Here is a 14,824-nt window from a genome sequence, read left to right as displayed (position 1 = left end):
CAGTTTTAAAGGGACATCCCTTTATTCTGAAGCTGTGCCTTCAGGTCCTAGACCCTCCTAATGGGTCCTCTCCTCTCCATGTCCACTCTATCCAGGCCTTTCAGTATTCAGGTTGGGGCCAGGGAGGAATTAGTGAGGATGTACCGATTCATGTTTTGAGAGTGAGGTGGGAAGAGAAGGAATCTTTAACCTGTAACTTATTATGTGAACACTGCTGCTGTTCTGCTTAGCTTGTAACATCAGAGCTACATAACCGGTACCTCACATTCTGAAAACTTTTCTGAATGGCTTCTGTCAATTTTGTTAGTTGCGGGGAAGTGGGTGAAAATGGTTTAAGTGCTGTTCACCTCGCAAGTGACCTCTGCCTTTGTTTGCAGGTGGATATCTGGTCTCTGGGTATAATGGTAATAGAGATGGTTGATGGGGAGCCCCCTTACTTCAATGAACCTCCACTGAAGGCCATGAAAATGATACGGGATAATCTGCCCCCCAAACTGAAAAATGGTCAGAAGGTAATGTGTTGCACCATGCATTGGCCCAAGTGATTTATTTAATACAATCCAAGTATTAGCTGCGTCTTTCAAAGTAGTGGGTTCTGTGTCCTTATCACCTGTGAATTAACCAATTACAAGAATGGATTGTGTTGTTAGATCATCTCCTGTAACTCTGGTTTGTGCTCCCTCACTTGTGGGTCAGTAGGTCACCGCTTCCAGCAACATTCAGGAGACCCTGAGCACAAAAATCTGGGCTGACACCAGTGGGAGAGTTCTGCATTGATGGAGCTGCAATCATTTGGACAAAATGGTAAACTCTGGTCCCTTCTGTTCTCTTGGGTGGATTTAAAAACATCCGTGGAGAAAAGAAGGCGGTCGACGTTTTGGGTCAGGACTTGTATCCAGGACTGAAGGGTCCTGACCCGAAACGTTGACCACCTGCTTTTTTCCACGGATGCTGCCTGGCCTGCTGAGTTCCTCCAGCATCATCGTGTCTTTCATCTAGATTCCAGCATCTGCAGTCCTTTGCTTCTCTGAGAGCACAGTACTCTCAGCCTCACCAACATTTATTCTTTATTCAACATCACTAAAACAGGTTGTCCAGTGTTATTGATGTTTATGGAAGCTTACTGTGCACAAATTGTCTGCTGAATTTCCTATATCACAACAGTGGCAGCACTTCTAAACTGCACCATTTGTTTTAAAGTCCTTTAGGACTTCCTGAAAAGGATATGAAAGGCACTTTTTTTTTATTAACCTTTAGATTGCCAAAGTTCCATAGTCATCTTTCTTATCTCTGAAACTTAAATACACAAGTTCATTACTGTAATACATTTTAATCAGAATTTAATATTAATCATAAAATGTAGCTGTGAAGTCTGTTGCTCTTTAATATAAAATAAATACAGGAAATATTGCAGACACTCAGCAGGTCAGGCAGCATCTGTGGAGAGAAACGGCCGATATTTCAGGTTGATGACCTTTCATCAAAACCAGCAAAGTTTAAAAATCAGACTGGTTTTTTGGTTGCAAAGAAAGGTGGGGGGGTGGTGGTGGTGTGGGAGGAATAAAATAAACTGCAGATGCCGGAAATCCAAAATAAAACTGCTGGAAACCACTCGGCAGTGTCTGTAGAGAGAGAGACAGTTAATGGAGACACAAGAGACCGCAGACGCTGGAATCTGGAGCAACAAACAATCTGCTGGAGGAACTCAGTGGGTGGAGCGGCATCTGTGGAGGGAAAGGAATTGTCGACATTTCTGGTCGAGACCCTGCATCAGGACTGAGAAGGGAGATGCACAGTATAAAGAGGAGAGGGGGAGTGGTGAGACAGAGGCCAGGGGGTTGAACAGATCAATGAACCTCCAGCAAAAATAAATCAGATGCTGCCTGTCCTGCTGGGTGTGTGCACCATTTCCTATATTTTCATCAGATTTGCAGCATCTGAAGTTTAGTTTTTATTTTCAAACTGCATCAGAGCCCCAGTTTGTTGTCAGTAACTAACCAGGGTTGTGTGTAGTCATTTGCATCTGAATGTTTAACGACTGTTTTTTGTTGTTGTGAATTTGCCACTTGAAAGCTTTTGGCTACATATTTCTACAAACTTGGGAGTGGAATTAATACGTAAAGAAAAGGTGGGCAAAAGTTTGTATTTTGTACAGCAGCTGGCTAAATTGTTAAAAGCTGTGAAGTGGGAAGGTATGTAATCTGTGGGTATTATTTGATCTGAATGAACAGACTGTAATTGATGCTTGTGGATGAGGTTTAAATTAGGCATCTCACACTTAGTCACTGAATTTGTACTGTCTGAATCTGACAACCTAATTAACAATGTTGTACAGACTTTATCCATGGGAAGCAGTGACTTGGTGCTAATTTCAAATGTCAAAGCCGGGAATAAAGCATGCAAATAGTGTGAGGAGGAGAATAATGTTCTTCTAACCACAGCCTCAGCAATAGGTGATGAGAGGTGTCCTAGTCACATTCTACCTGATGTCAGGCACTGCTGCAGCAGTCCCAGGGTGGAGGTGGGGGATTGCTTGGTGATCTGGTTACAGGAGTGGGTGATCCTGACAGCAGGTTTACCCGATCAGAAGCTTCCCTGGAAATTGCTCCGAAATCAATGGTGTTGCATTAGAACATAGAACAATTACGGCACAATTCAGGCCCTTCGACCCACAAAGCTGTGCCGAACATGTCCCTACCCTAGAAATTACTAGGCTTGATGCACATTACTAGGCTTGATGCACATTGAAATCATACAACGTTGAAGGAGGACATGTGGCCCATTAGTCTGTGCTAGATCTCTGAAACATATTCCTCTCCTTTCGACAATAACAATTGAATCTGCGACTGCAGCTTTAGGTCCTTGTAAGTCTTCGTAGCCTTTCTCCTCTTGCCTTCAGAGAGGCAGAGGGGAAGCTGTTACCAGTAGGAAGTACAGTATGGAACAAAAAGTAAACTGCTGGAGGAACTCACCAGGCAGCATCTGTAGAGGAAAAGAGATGGTGGATGTATCGGGTTAAGACCCTACATCAGGACTGGGTATGTAGAGCGGAGAGAGGGAGGAGTGAGGTAGGGGCTGGCAGGTGATAGGTGAAACCAGGTGAGGAGGGAGATGATGGGCAGATTGATCCAGGTGAGGGAAGGGGACAGGGTGAAGTCAGGAGGTGATGGTTGATAGGTAGAGAGAGATAAGGGGCAAATGATGGTGGGAGGGGGAAGGTAGAGAGATGGAGACTTCCCCAGGAAGTGGTGACACAGGTAGACAGGGCAGAGGTACGCTTGCCTTCATCAGGCATTGACTACAGGAGTTGAGACACCATATTAGAACTGTACAAGATGTTGGTGAGACCGCTTGGAGTATTGTGTGCAGTTCTGGTCGCCCAGCTATAGGAAGGATATCAGTAAGCTGGAGAGGGTGAAGCAAAGATTCACGAAGATGTTACCAGAACTGGAGGGATTGAGTTATAAGGAGAGGCTGGGACAGGCTGTTTTTTCTCCCCCTTCTGGAGTGTAGGGAACTGAGGAATGACATTATAGAGGCAGATAAAATCATGAGGGCTTTGATGAGGTGAATGGTCATAATCTATCTTCCAGGGAAGGGGAGTCTGACAAGGGCTGGAAGGTGATAAGTGGAAATGATAGGTGCTGGAATCTGATAAGTAAGGGAGGGGTGAGGGTCTGATGGAGCCAGTGGGGGAGGGAAATGAAGCTGAGTGACTGGGGGTGGAGTGACTGGGGGGTGGAGGGACAGTAGGAGAGGGAAATGAGCACAGGGGATGTGGATTACCTGAAGTTGGAAAATTCATTGTTCATACCATTGGTTGTAGACTAGCCAGGCGGAATATGAGCTGCTGCTCTTAAAATGTGGTGTTTGTGTCTCCAGTACAATGTGGAAAGTGTGCAGCAGTGTTGTCTGGAAATGTCCCCCTCCTTCCAACAGATCTTCTCTGCAACAAATAATCTGCTGGAGGAACTCTGGGTCGAGCAGCATCTGTGGGGGCCAGCGAACCATCAATTTTCCATTCCACAACATCTGAAATGTCCTTTTTCAGGAAACGGGGCTTCCCTTCTACCATGGTTGATAGATCCTGCTCTCAATTCTCCTCCTTTTCTCGGACTTCTTTCACCCAACCTTCCTCCAAACAGAACAAAGGTAGAGTTCCCATAATCCTTGCCTTTCACCTTTCACCAGGCTAGCCTCCACACTTCTTGGAGGGATATGGTCCGAGTGCAGGTAGATGGGACTAGGCGGAAGATCAGACAGCATGGACTAGTTGGACCGAAGATCCAGTTTCTGTGCTGTAGTACTCTATGACTCTACATCCTTCATTTCTGCCAGCTGCAACAGGATCCCACCACATCTCCTCCCTACCCCTTGCTGCCTTCCACAGGGACCACTCACTCCATGACTCACTGGCCAGATCATCCCTCCCTGATCCCTGCAACCACACGTTCTTGCACCTCCTCTCTCACCACCATCTAGGTACCTAAATAGATGAGGCAAAGATTCACATGCATCTCATCCAAGCTCGCCTCCTGGATTCGGTGCTCCCTCTACGTCGTTTTGCAGAACACCTGCACTGTGTGCAATGGCCGTCCCGAGCTCCCAGTTGCAAACCATTTCAGTTCCCCTTCCCGTTCCCACACTGACCTGTCCGTCTTCTGCCTCTCCACTGCCAGGATGAGGCCCAACACAAACTAGAGGAACGACACCTCGTATCCTGCCTGGGTAGTCTAAAACCCAATGGTACATACATTTTCCAATTTTGGTTAACCCTTATCTTCTGTGTTCCTCCACCCCACCTTTCTCTGTCCTTGCCCACACCCCTCTCCCTCAAGCCCCCCCCCCCCCAACCATCATTCATTATCATCCCCACACCCTCGTGGATCCATCCACCTACCACCCACACGTTTACCTCACTGGATCCCCTTCCCCATGTGGTTCTGTCTGCTCTTCACCTCCCATTATCACCTTCCTTACTGATCAGATTCTACAACGTGCTCCCCCTCCAGCGTGTCTCCACCTTCACCCTCCCCCCACCTGCCTCCAACTGCTCTCTTGTTGTCTTTGCCTGCCTCCATCTGTCTCCCAACTCCACTCCTCCCCCTCCCCTACCTGGCTCCATCTGCCCATCATCCTTCACCCCTCCTCGGTCCACCAATCACCCACTGGCCCTTGTCTCATCCCACCCCCTTTACTGTTTATACTGGTTATCTCCCCCCTCCACTCTCAGCCCCAATGCAGGGTCTCGACCCAGAACATCGACAGTTCCTTTCACTCCACAGATGCTGCCCGACCGGCTGAATTCCTCCAGCAGTTTGTTTGTTGCTCCAGGTTCCAGCATCTGCACTCTCCTGTGTCTCTAGAATGTTGCTTGCTATTGTTTTATCAATGGACCCTGTCTCTCTGTTCTCTCGTAGGTTTCTCCCCTACTGAAGGGGTTCCTGGACCGGCTGCTAGTGCGGGACCCCTCGCAAAGGGCGATGGCGACGGAGTTACTGAAGCACCCCTTCCTGAGCAAGGCGGGGCACCCATCCTGCATTGTACTACTGATGCGAACAAATCGGATAAAATGAGCGAGCTGTTTGTGAGTTGCGTAGCCCAGCTGGGAGAGAAGAAAATCTGTGATGTTTAAAACTAGGAAGCTTATATCTCATAAATAAAACATTTGGCATTTACGAGAGCAGGGTAATTTCCTGTGTGACCGGTGAGCCTGAGAGATATCTTCCATCCATGGTGACTTGCCTTAGCAACCTGTTTCAACTGGATCTTCTGACTGAACTTTGACACTACTGTTTCTAAGGGGGCAGAACCACAAAGGAGAAATATAAATACTACTGAACACTGAGACTTTCTTTTTTGATTTGTAAAATGTAACTTAAAGACTGTTAAAAGTTGAGTAATGTAGTTTATACACAGAACAGCAAAGAGGAACTACACTGGAATTTTATATAAATATAAAAAAAGCGTGTGTGTATATTTCACTACTAAATCAAGATTTGATTTCTAAACACTGTTAGATGTCACAGTCTGAAGCATGCATCCAGGGAGAGGGGAGGATACCTGACCTTTGCAAAGAATGCTGGGATATTGGCAGACTGAGAATGAGCCCATGTTCAGTGCCTTTTGCATCACTTTGGACCTCACGGTGTGCATGTTTAGTTTGCTGGTAGATCAGTCTCTTCCCCTTAAAAAAAAGTGTGTAAAGTGTGCAAGTTTTTTGCTAGTTTGTGTAGACTAGTTTAGAGTTCAGTCGGTTTCACATGATGTTCATTACCAGCCTCTGCATTGTAAGTACTCGTGTCCCAAAACCAAGTCAAGTGTGAATTATGTGGGAGATGAACTTGTGTGTTCAACAACATTTTGGGTACTCCATCATCTTCATTGTGAATGACAATGTGTTGAAGGCAGGTGGGTGCAGGGCAAGTGTATGTCTGGGCTCTGACAGTGAGTTAATTTCACAGTGATGTAAATTTAATCAGAAAACTGAGTATTTTAAAGAGCTGAGAAAACAGAATTAATGATTAAACCACAGCAACTTCTCCCAATAGAAACAGGCGAATTTTTCCAGGAAAATACAGTGAGTAGGGGAATAGTTACATAAAAATGTGCATGAAATCACTTTCAGTCACTTAGTGGTGTGATCACTTGTCTTGAAAGGGAAATTATCCATTTAGCTGCTTAATCTAGGAAGACTGTAGCTGTAACCAACATGGACGAGGCATGGAGGGACCCATGCTGACTGATACCACTGTGACATAAGGTTGCCTACTCTGGGGTTGGATGCACATGTCCAGGATGTGCCAGTGCCTGAATATTCTGGTTCTTGGTTTAGGCAAACTGTTTCATCTTTTTTAAAAATGTTGTAAAATTCAGAATAATGGTAGTTAGAAAGGAGTTGCTGATGCACTTTTTGTATGCAGGTCAACAGGATTCACTGAGGAAAAGTGTTTTCTTGTAGTGCTAGTTACTTGGCATATTGATCCATTCTTAGCACCTGAGTAGAGGGTGTGATGCCAAACTCAAAGGCTTTGTACATTCAGAGAGAGCAGCAAATATCAGTGTAAATCCACAAGATCCTCACAGTTTGTAATATCTTGCTGTCAAAGTAACTTTCTCCCATTTAAAAAAAAAAATCCTTGAAGACCATAGTTATTTCAACTAACACATCTCCCTTCCTGACAGGTACTTTTGGTGTTAAGATTAATGTGAAAGGGGATCATTTTAACAACTGACGTGATGTGGATGGTTTATGTCCAGTGTGAATTGTTGGTAGGTGATGCTGCAGAGGATTGAATGAGCAGTTGGTGCAGGAGAACCACTCCAGTGACCACTGTCCAACAATGACCACAAAAGGTACTCCCCTCTATTCCCGGAGCTGAGGTTGAGAACAAGCCAGACCGACTCCCACATCTGAACTGTTCCACCAAGCGCTAGCCCTGAACTTCCTCAGCTTTTGTGTGGTAAAATAAACTACAAGTTAAGCAAGTCATAGAACCTCTGAAGTCTGGTGCATGCCCAATGTAGAAGTCACAAGTGAAGTAGGAAAGTTGTCTGAAGGTCAATATCCCAACAGCTCATTGCACAGATTTGTCCTTGAAGTTGTGTTTGAGCCAGTTTCCAGCATGCAGCTTCATCAGAACGGATAGATGAAGTGACTACTGAATGACTTTGCCTGGGTTTGTTTAAGGATATTTATATTGTAATTTTTTTGTAACACTACAGTATTTTTTTTGAGAATGCTGCAACTTATTTTCTTGAGTAGCTACTTTACAACAAGATTTACTGTTTTACTGTTTTAAAGTGTTTTTCATTGTGCCAAGAGGGTGAATTTAATGAGGTTTTTAAATTTTCTAATTACAGATTTGAAAACCATTTTACACACAGTTGACTGGCTTTATATTCCATGTTCTTTGTGTGTGTGTGTGTGTGCGTCCATGTGCGAAAGTCTGAAAGTGTGTGTGTGTGTTTACATGTGTGTCCTGCTCATGCTGAATGATTAAGTTCCAATGAAATGAAACCAATCTTGCTGCTTGTCCCTCTCAGTGCTGTCACCTCTTATTGACTCTGGTTGTACTGTGTTCTTCAAGTTCAGCAGTGAGTTAGTTCCTCCCTGGTTCCATGTTGTGACTGCCCTGCTAGGGTAATATTGAGGAAGACCTGATCTGCCCAGTGGGCTGGTAAGCAAAAGTGAAGTCTACCTGTTAAGAATGTTTAAAAACCTCACTACTGTTCAGAGAGCATGGTGTGGAGGGTATTGGCTCCACTGAGCATTGATCATTACTGTTAGTTATGGAATGTTGCTTTCTCTAAAATGGCTTGTGGGCACGAGCAATTAATTCATTGATAGTGCAACAGTTAATACTCCCCAAGGGTGAGCTGATGTGCATCAATAAATGTTCAGAATCCAATACTTGTGACACTTCACCCAACCATCCCCTCTTTTTCCTTCCAAATGGTGCAGCCTCTCTGCTTTTGATGAGTCCAAATTCCAAGGACCACAAGCAAATGTAGAAATTCAGTTTAAGGGACACCGTCTCTTTAAGTCAATGAACCAGCTTGTGTTCAATATCGAAAGTGTGGTGGAGATTGGGAATGGTCTCTCCAAAGAAGTTGGTGATGCCAGGAACACTTTTGGAGATTCCAATAATGAAGTTGTTATATCTTTGTTGGGTAAACATATCAAAGGGTTGTGGGATAATGGGGCTGAGGTATGGATTACCAACAATATAAACAAATGACTGAATGACCGCTTATTAATGTCTCTAAATCCTATGAGGCCCCGAGGTACGTACTTTGAGTTACGTAAGGCTTCGTTGGCTGGAGAGCAATCCCCAATGGCCATGAGCATGGGAGCCATTCCTTCTATTGCCAAGGATGCCCTCCAGTGTTAAAGACAAGCCACAAATTTGGCTGTGAACTTTGAGAGATTAATTCCAAACCATGAAAGCCGACTGACAACAGAAGAAGCCAGTAGATGGGTTTATCATAGTCATACAGCATGGAAGCAGGCCCTTCGGCCCAACTTGTCTGTGCCCAGCATGGTGCCCATCAAGCTAGTCCCATTTGCCCACATTTGGTCCATACCCCTTTAAACCTCTCCTATCTGTGTACTTATCCAAATGTCTTTTAAATGTTATTATTGTACCTGCCTCAACCACTTTCTCTGGCAGCTCGTTCCACCTTCTGTGTGAAGAAGTCGCCCCTCGGGTCCCTTTTAAATCTTTCACCTCTCACCTTTAAACCTTTGCCCTCCAGTTGTTAGTTCCTCTTCCCTGGGGAAAAGACTCTGTGTTCACCCTATCTATACCCTCCATTTTATACACCTCTATAAGGTCAGCCCTCAGTCTCCAACGCTCCAAGGAACAAAACCCAAGCCTGCCCAACCTCTCCCTATAACTCAGGCCCTCAAGTTTGAATGAAGCTGTGAGGATCCTGCTTGAAGTGTTGGAATATTAAGTCAAATTTCCCAAGTGCACGTTACGGCTGGTGGTTATTAATTAATGGTGACCCTCAGATGATGCGAGACATTGCTGAGGCAAACTGAACTATCACCTTTGTGCATCAGATAAATGTTGGAACAGGTAGAGGCCATTTGGTCCTTTGAGGCTCTTCCCTACCCAATAAGGTGATGTGTAACCTGTATCTTAACTCAATCTACAGGTCTTAAGATATCTTTATTAGTCACATATACATGGAAACACAGTGAAATGCATCTTTTGCGTAGAGTGTTCTGTGGGCAGCCCGCAAGTGTCACCACGCTTCCGGTGCCATCATAGCATGCCCACAACTTCCTAACCTGTATGTCTTTGGAATGTGGGAGGAAACCAGAGCACCCGGAGGAAACCCACACAGACATGGGGAGAATGTACAAACTCCTTACGGACAGTGGGTGGAATTGAACACAGGTCGCTGACGCTGTAATAGCATTATGCTAACCGTTACACTACCGTGCCTGCCCATAACCCGTAACACCCCCACCAATCTGCCTTACATCCCGACCACCAATAGACACTTGTGGGCTGCCCGCAGAACACGCTACGCAAAAGATGCATTTCACTGTGTGTTTCGATGTACGTGTAACTAATAAAGATATTTAAAGATATCTTAAGACCTGTAGATTAAGATACAGGTTACACATCACCAGATTGGGTAGGGGAGAGTCTCAAAGGACCAAATGGTCTCCACCTGTTCCAACATTTATCTGATGCACAATGGGGATAGTTCAGTTTGACCAATCACCAATATCCCTAATTTTTGGTTCCATAACCCATAACACCCTCACCAAACAAAACTTTCCAGGCTTCAAGATGGGGTCTACAGTTGACTTCCTATCTCAAGAGCTCTTTGGAAGAGTTCCTGATTTCCTCTTCACTTTCTTCGTTTACTGACATTTGCCCCAAAGCTTTCTGTCCCCTTGTGTCAGATTCCTCCCCCCACCCCCAACCACCTCCAAAGGATGTAGTCTCTCTCTAAAAGGTACTAATGAAAGGCAGTGCTTCTGCCACAGTTGGCACTGCTGCGTCACAGCTACAGGGACCCAGGTTCGACCCTGGCCTCGGGTGCTGTCTGTGTGGAGTGATTATGTGGGTTTCCCCCTGTAATTCACTTCCATCCTATACATGTGCTGGTAGGTTGATTGCGTACTCGAAATTACCTCTTACTGTGGCAAAAGAATCAAAGGGGAGTTGATGGGCTGGTGTAGGAGAGTAAGTTGCAGGTGTCAGGGAGATAAGGAGGGGAATGGGACTGATGGGATTGTGCTGAATGGCCTGTGTCATTACAAGGTAAGAATTCCCCAATGTGCAAATACATCGTAAATACTACAAGAAGAAAAACAGCCAAAGCATCATTCATCTATTTTGTTGTTTTATTAAATTAAAAGTGGTAAGTGTATGTGTAACTCACTGGAAATAGTTTATCCTCACCAAATTTGCCAAAAGCACCCAAACTATAATGAAGGCAACTACCCCCCCCCCCCCAAATATGGCAAGGTAATTGAGATAATTTAAAATCATTTAACTTTTTAATATTCTATATGCCAAGGATACTGTTTGGCAAAAAAAAACCTAATGATAAAGTGACTCAACACTACAGTTTAGTACTTCACTTACCTAATAAAAATTAGAAAGATCCTAATTTCAGCACTAGTCCGGATGTGACTACCACAGGACGATGCATTACAGGGAAGTGAGAAGAGACAAAGAAATGTTGATAAGGTGAGGAGGTGGAGGAGCAGAGACACCAACAAAAGACCCCTTTTTTGCAGCTGTTCAGAGCTGTTGCTGTAAACTACCCGTGAACCTGAGCGCCTGTTCAAGCTCAGCAGTGCAGTGATGCTGCCGTCTGGTGGTGATAATATGCGAGGGCCAATTCTTCCAGTCGACCATCAACACTCAAACCTGCTTTTCCAATACATTAGCAGTCTTCTGCTTCACATCTGAGCCTCAGTACAGCGTGTTGCAGCTGCAAGCCAATCCTATAAGATAGAAATGCAGACTTGCATTTCTATGGCACCTTTCACATCCCACCCTGAAGCACCTCACAGCCAATGAAGTGTCGGCATGGTTGCGCAAGGCTGGGTTCTGTGGCTGGTAAAGCCACAGAATTCAGGGTCTGGCAGGATCTGTGGTCTGAGTGAATCCACACTCGGCTTGTCGAAGAAATTCCTGGTCCAGGGTCAGCAGAGACCAACTGCCCAAAACACAGTAGTCTTGTTCACCAACATTGGGGTTGGTGAAAATAAATTTTAATGTGTTTTTTTAAAGGAGAAGAGAAAAATGGAGAGGTGTAGGGAGGGAATTTCAGATATTGGAGTCTTGAAAGCTAAAGATATGGAAACTGGGGATAATCGTAAGGGAGCAACACACAAAATTGTGGAGGAACTCAGCGGGTCAGGCAGCATCTATGGAGGGAAATGGACAGTCAATGTTGTGGGTCAAGACCCTTCATCAGTCCATTTCCCTCCATAGATGCTGCCCGACCCGCTCAGTTCCTCCACCATTTTGTATGTTGCTTCAGATTTCCAGCATCTGCGGTCTCTCTTGTGTCTCAATAATCATAAGGGGATTGGAGGAGTTTGGCCACTTTGGGAGGTTAAGGCTGGACAGGGAAGAAGGTGGAGAGATTTAAAAACAAAAATGAAAACACAAAAATAGAGATGATGCTGGAGAAGGAACCAGGCAGACACAAGGTGATGGGTAAGTGACAGTTTGCAAATTAAGACACAATGGTAGCAGGGTTTTGTATACACTTTACCTCAGCAGGTTCTCTGAAATACACATCATATTATCGGCACTTTACATCAGGCAGAAGTGATGGTTTTCATGGACATGGTAAAAAAAAATGCAAAGTCTTGGGTGGCCTCATCAGTTGCTGGGAGAGAGGTTGAACCCTCCTCTGCTTCTGCTGACACCAAGTTTGTCGCCAGCCCAGACGGTTTGCCAGGAGTTTGGGAATGTCTTGGAGCGGGGCAGTTGCCTCCCGCTGTCTCTGGCTCCCAAATCCTGGCCCTCCCAGTCCTCAGTCAGGGTCTTCAGTTGGGGCATGGTGGACCTGCGGAAGAGGCGCAGCACGCTGAAGGTGGTACAGGTCTTGGCCGTGGACTGGCACTGGGGCACCGGTGCTCCACGAGAACCAGCTAGAGGGGAATAGCTGCTGTCCGTGCTCTGTAGACCTTCCAGCTCGCAGTCGCTGAGCCTGAGGGAGATCTCCAACTCGTCATCTTCCATTGTCTGTGCTTCACCCCATCTGCTCTCGGTGTCCCTGGGCAAGGTGGGCCCATGGAGGTGCTGTGTGGATGGAGATGCAACTGGGGGTAGGGACACCACCCTCTGACTCGGGGCAGTCTCCTCCTGCCCACACCTCCAGCACGGTCTCTGTACTGAATCAAGGGGTGGGGACTTCCTTGAGCTATTTCCTTGACTCCTGGAATTGCCCGTTGAGCCAATCTTCACATCTGGTGACCTCAGTGCCATCCCACCAGCGACTGGGGCCGGAGTGCCTTCTCTGAAGCTCCTGAATGTAGGTGCCACTTTGCAGGTTCCTTTCCTGTTCAACTGTGGTGTGAAGGGGCCAGATTCCTTTTGCTTTCTGGGTAACGCAATGGAATGACCCCAGTGGGACTGTAAAGACAACGCGTCCAGACAACTGGTGCTCTTGACCTGTGGCACGTCCTCTTGCTCTTGCATCAGTCGGTTCTCTGTATCTTTGCTGAAGTTCTGAGCTTTGGGCTGTCCCCCATTCACCTTAAACTGGACTTGGCCACCGCAGTTGGACAAGGCAGGCACTGGCTTAAGGGACCCCCTCAGCGCCCTGAATAAGGCAGAATTCAGTTTGACCTCGCTGAGCCTGGCTGTCTTCTGAGTTTGCTGATCCCAATCAAGGCTAATCACTGGCCTTGATGAGAGCTTCGGACCTTTCATCACGAGACCGTAGCGAGAGGTTTCCTGCCAAGTAGGGGTGTCTATCGACTGGAACAAATTCCGTGCATCGACATACTCTGGATCGATGTCTGAGACCATCTCAGAAGCCTTGGAGAAGCTTGGGCTGCCTCCACAGAGGTTCTCCTGTAGGCTGCTGTGCTGTTGGATGGGTTTTTTGCTGGGACCTTCCTTCCCCAGCTTCATTTTCCTTTCAGGGACCAGGAGCCACTCCTCTGCCCTCCTCTCTCTTTCTCTGCTCCGGGCCATCAGCAGAATTTGGTTCTGCCCACATGGGCTCCTCTTGAAGGTGATGTCCTCCAGGGGGCTAGGCTCCCTGTCGGACCGCCTCCTCCCGTGGCTTGCCAACACCTGGGCACAGTCTTGGTGGCCCAAGGATTCGGCAACATCGAGGGCCGACTTGCCGAAGGCATTGGTCTTGTTGACATCCAGCCCCAGCCGCTTGAAGGACCTCAGCAGAAAGTCCACCACCGCTACCTGGCCAGACCAAGCCCCATAAATTAGGGAGCTGTTGCCCCAGAGGTCGACGATTTCGGGATCTGCATTGGACTGGACCAGGAGCCTGACCGTGTCCACGTTCCCCCACTGGCAGGCGTGGCTGAGGGCCGTCCTGCCCTCGTCGTCCTGGCTGTTCACCTCGGCGCTCTTCCCGAGCAACAGCTTGGCGAAGCTGAGTGCCTGTGCAGTGTTGGGCAGCAGGATGGCACACATCAGAAGGGTTTTGCCCCCTTCCATCCTGGCTTTCAAGATGCTTCCATCCAGGGCATCCACGACGAACCTAGCCAGGCGCACGTTCCCTTGCTCCATGGCCAGGAGGAAAGTCTCCACTCCCGATGGCTCCCGTCTGTCTCCTCCTGTAACTTCCGACATCTTCCTTTAGTTCTCTGCCCAGAGCTTGCTGCTCAATGCAGCTTTATAATCACTGAGTGGGTCCGTCACCATGGTGACCAGCAACGACCAAGTGCACTCACAAGGCCCAGACACGAGTTCCTTGTAAAGGTAGACCTGGAGACTGAATTTATTTGCACCCCTTTGCATAAAGATAATCTGGCCCATCACCGTTTAGCAAGACCATGGCTGATCTTCTTTCTCAGAGCATGAAATTGGGACTGTCCCTAATCCGGTGATTCCCTCAATATCCAGAAGGTATCAATTTTGTTTTGAGTGAACAGTGACTGACCCTCCACAGCTCTCCAGAGTAAACAATTCCAAAGGTTCACCACCCCCCAAAGAACCTCGGTCCTACTCCTTATTCTGAGGTGGAGCCTCTGGTTCCAGATTCCTCGGGGAGGTACTTGCAGCCTTTTGAACCCTATAAGGTTTGCCAGTTTCAATGAGGTCACCTCTCATTCTTCTAAACCCCCAGTCTACTCAATCTCTCC

The 14,824-nt window shown here is 46.7% G+C and overlaps 1 protein-coding gene across 6 annotated transcripts in view; it reads left to right on the top strand.

Moving 5' to 3' along the window:
• The window catches only part of pak4 (p21 protein (Cdc42/Rac)-activated kinase 4), a 99,855-nt gene extending 91,637 nt beyond the window's left edge, over nt 1-8,218 (top strand). For all 6 annotated transcript variants that reach the window (XM_052044181.1, XM_052044179.1, XM_052044178.1 and 3 more), the window contains 2 exons: nt 378-512; nt 5,421-8,218. In XM_052044181.1, coding sequence (XP_051900141.1) covers nt 378-512; nt 5,421-5,576 — 291 coding nt within the window. In that variant the 3' untranslated portion in view covers nt 5,577-8,218. The remainder of the gene's footprint in view (nt 1-377; nt 513-5,420) is intronic.
• Nucleotides 8,219-14,824: the final 6,606 nt, after the last annotated feature.

The sequence above is a fragment of the Pristis pectinata genome, chromosome 35, assembly GCF_009764475.1.
Source record: "Pristis pectinata isolate sPriPec2 chromosome 35, sPriPec2.1.pri, whole genome shotgun sequence".
NCBI classification, from domain to species: domain Eukaryota; kingdom Metazoa; phylum Chordata; class Chondrichthyes; order Rhinopristiformes; family Pristidae; genus Pristis; species Pristis pectinata.
The sequence above is the reverse complement of the archived record's forward strand: the minus strand, read 5'-3'. Positions and strand labels throughout refer to the sequence as shown.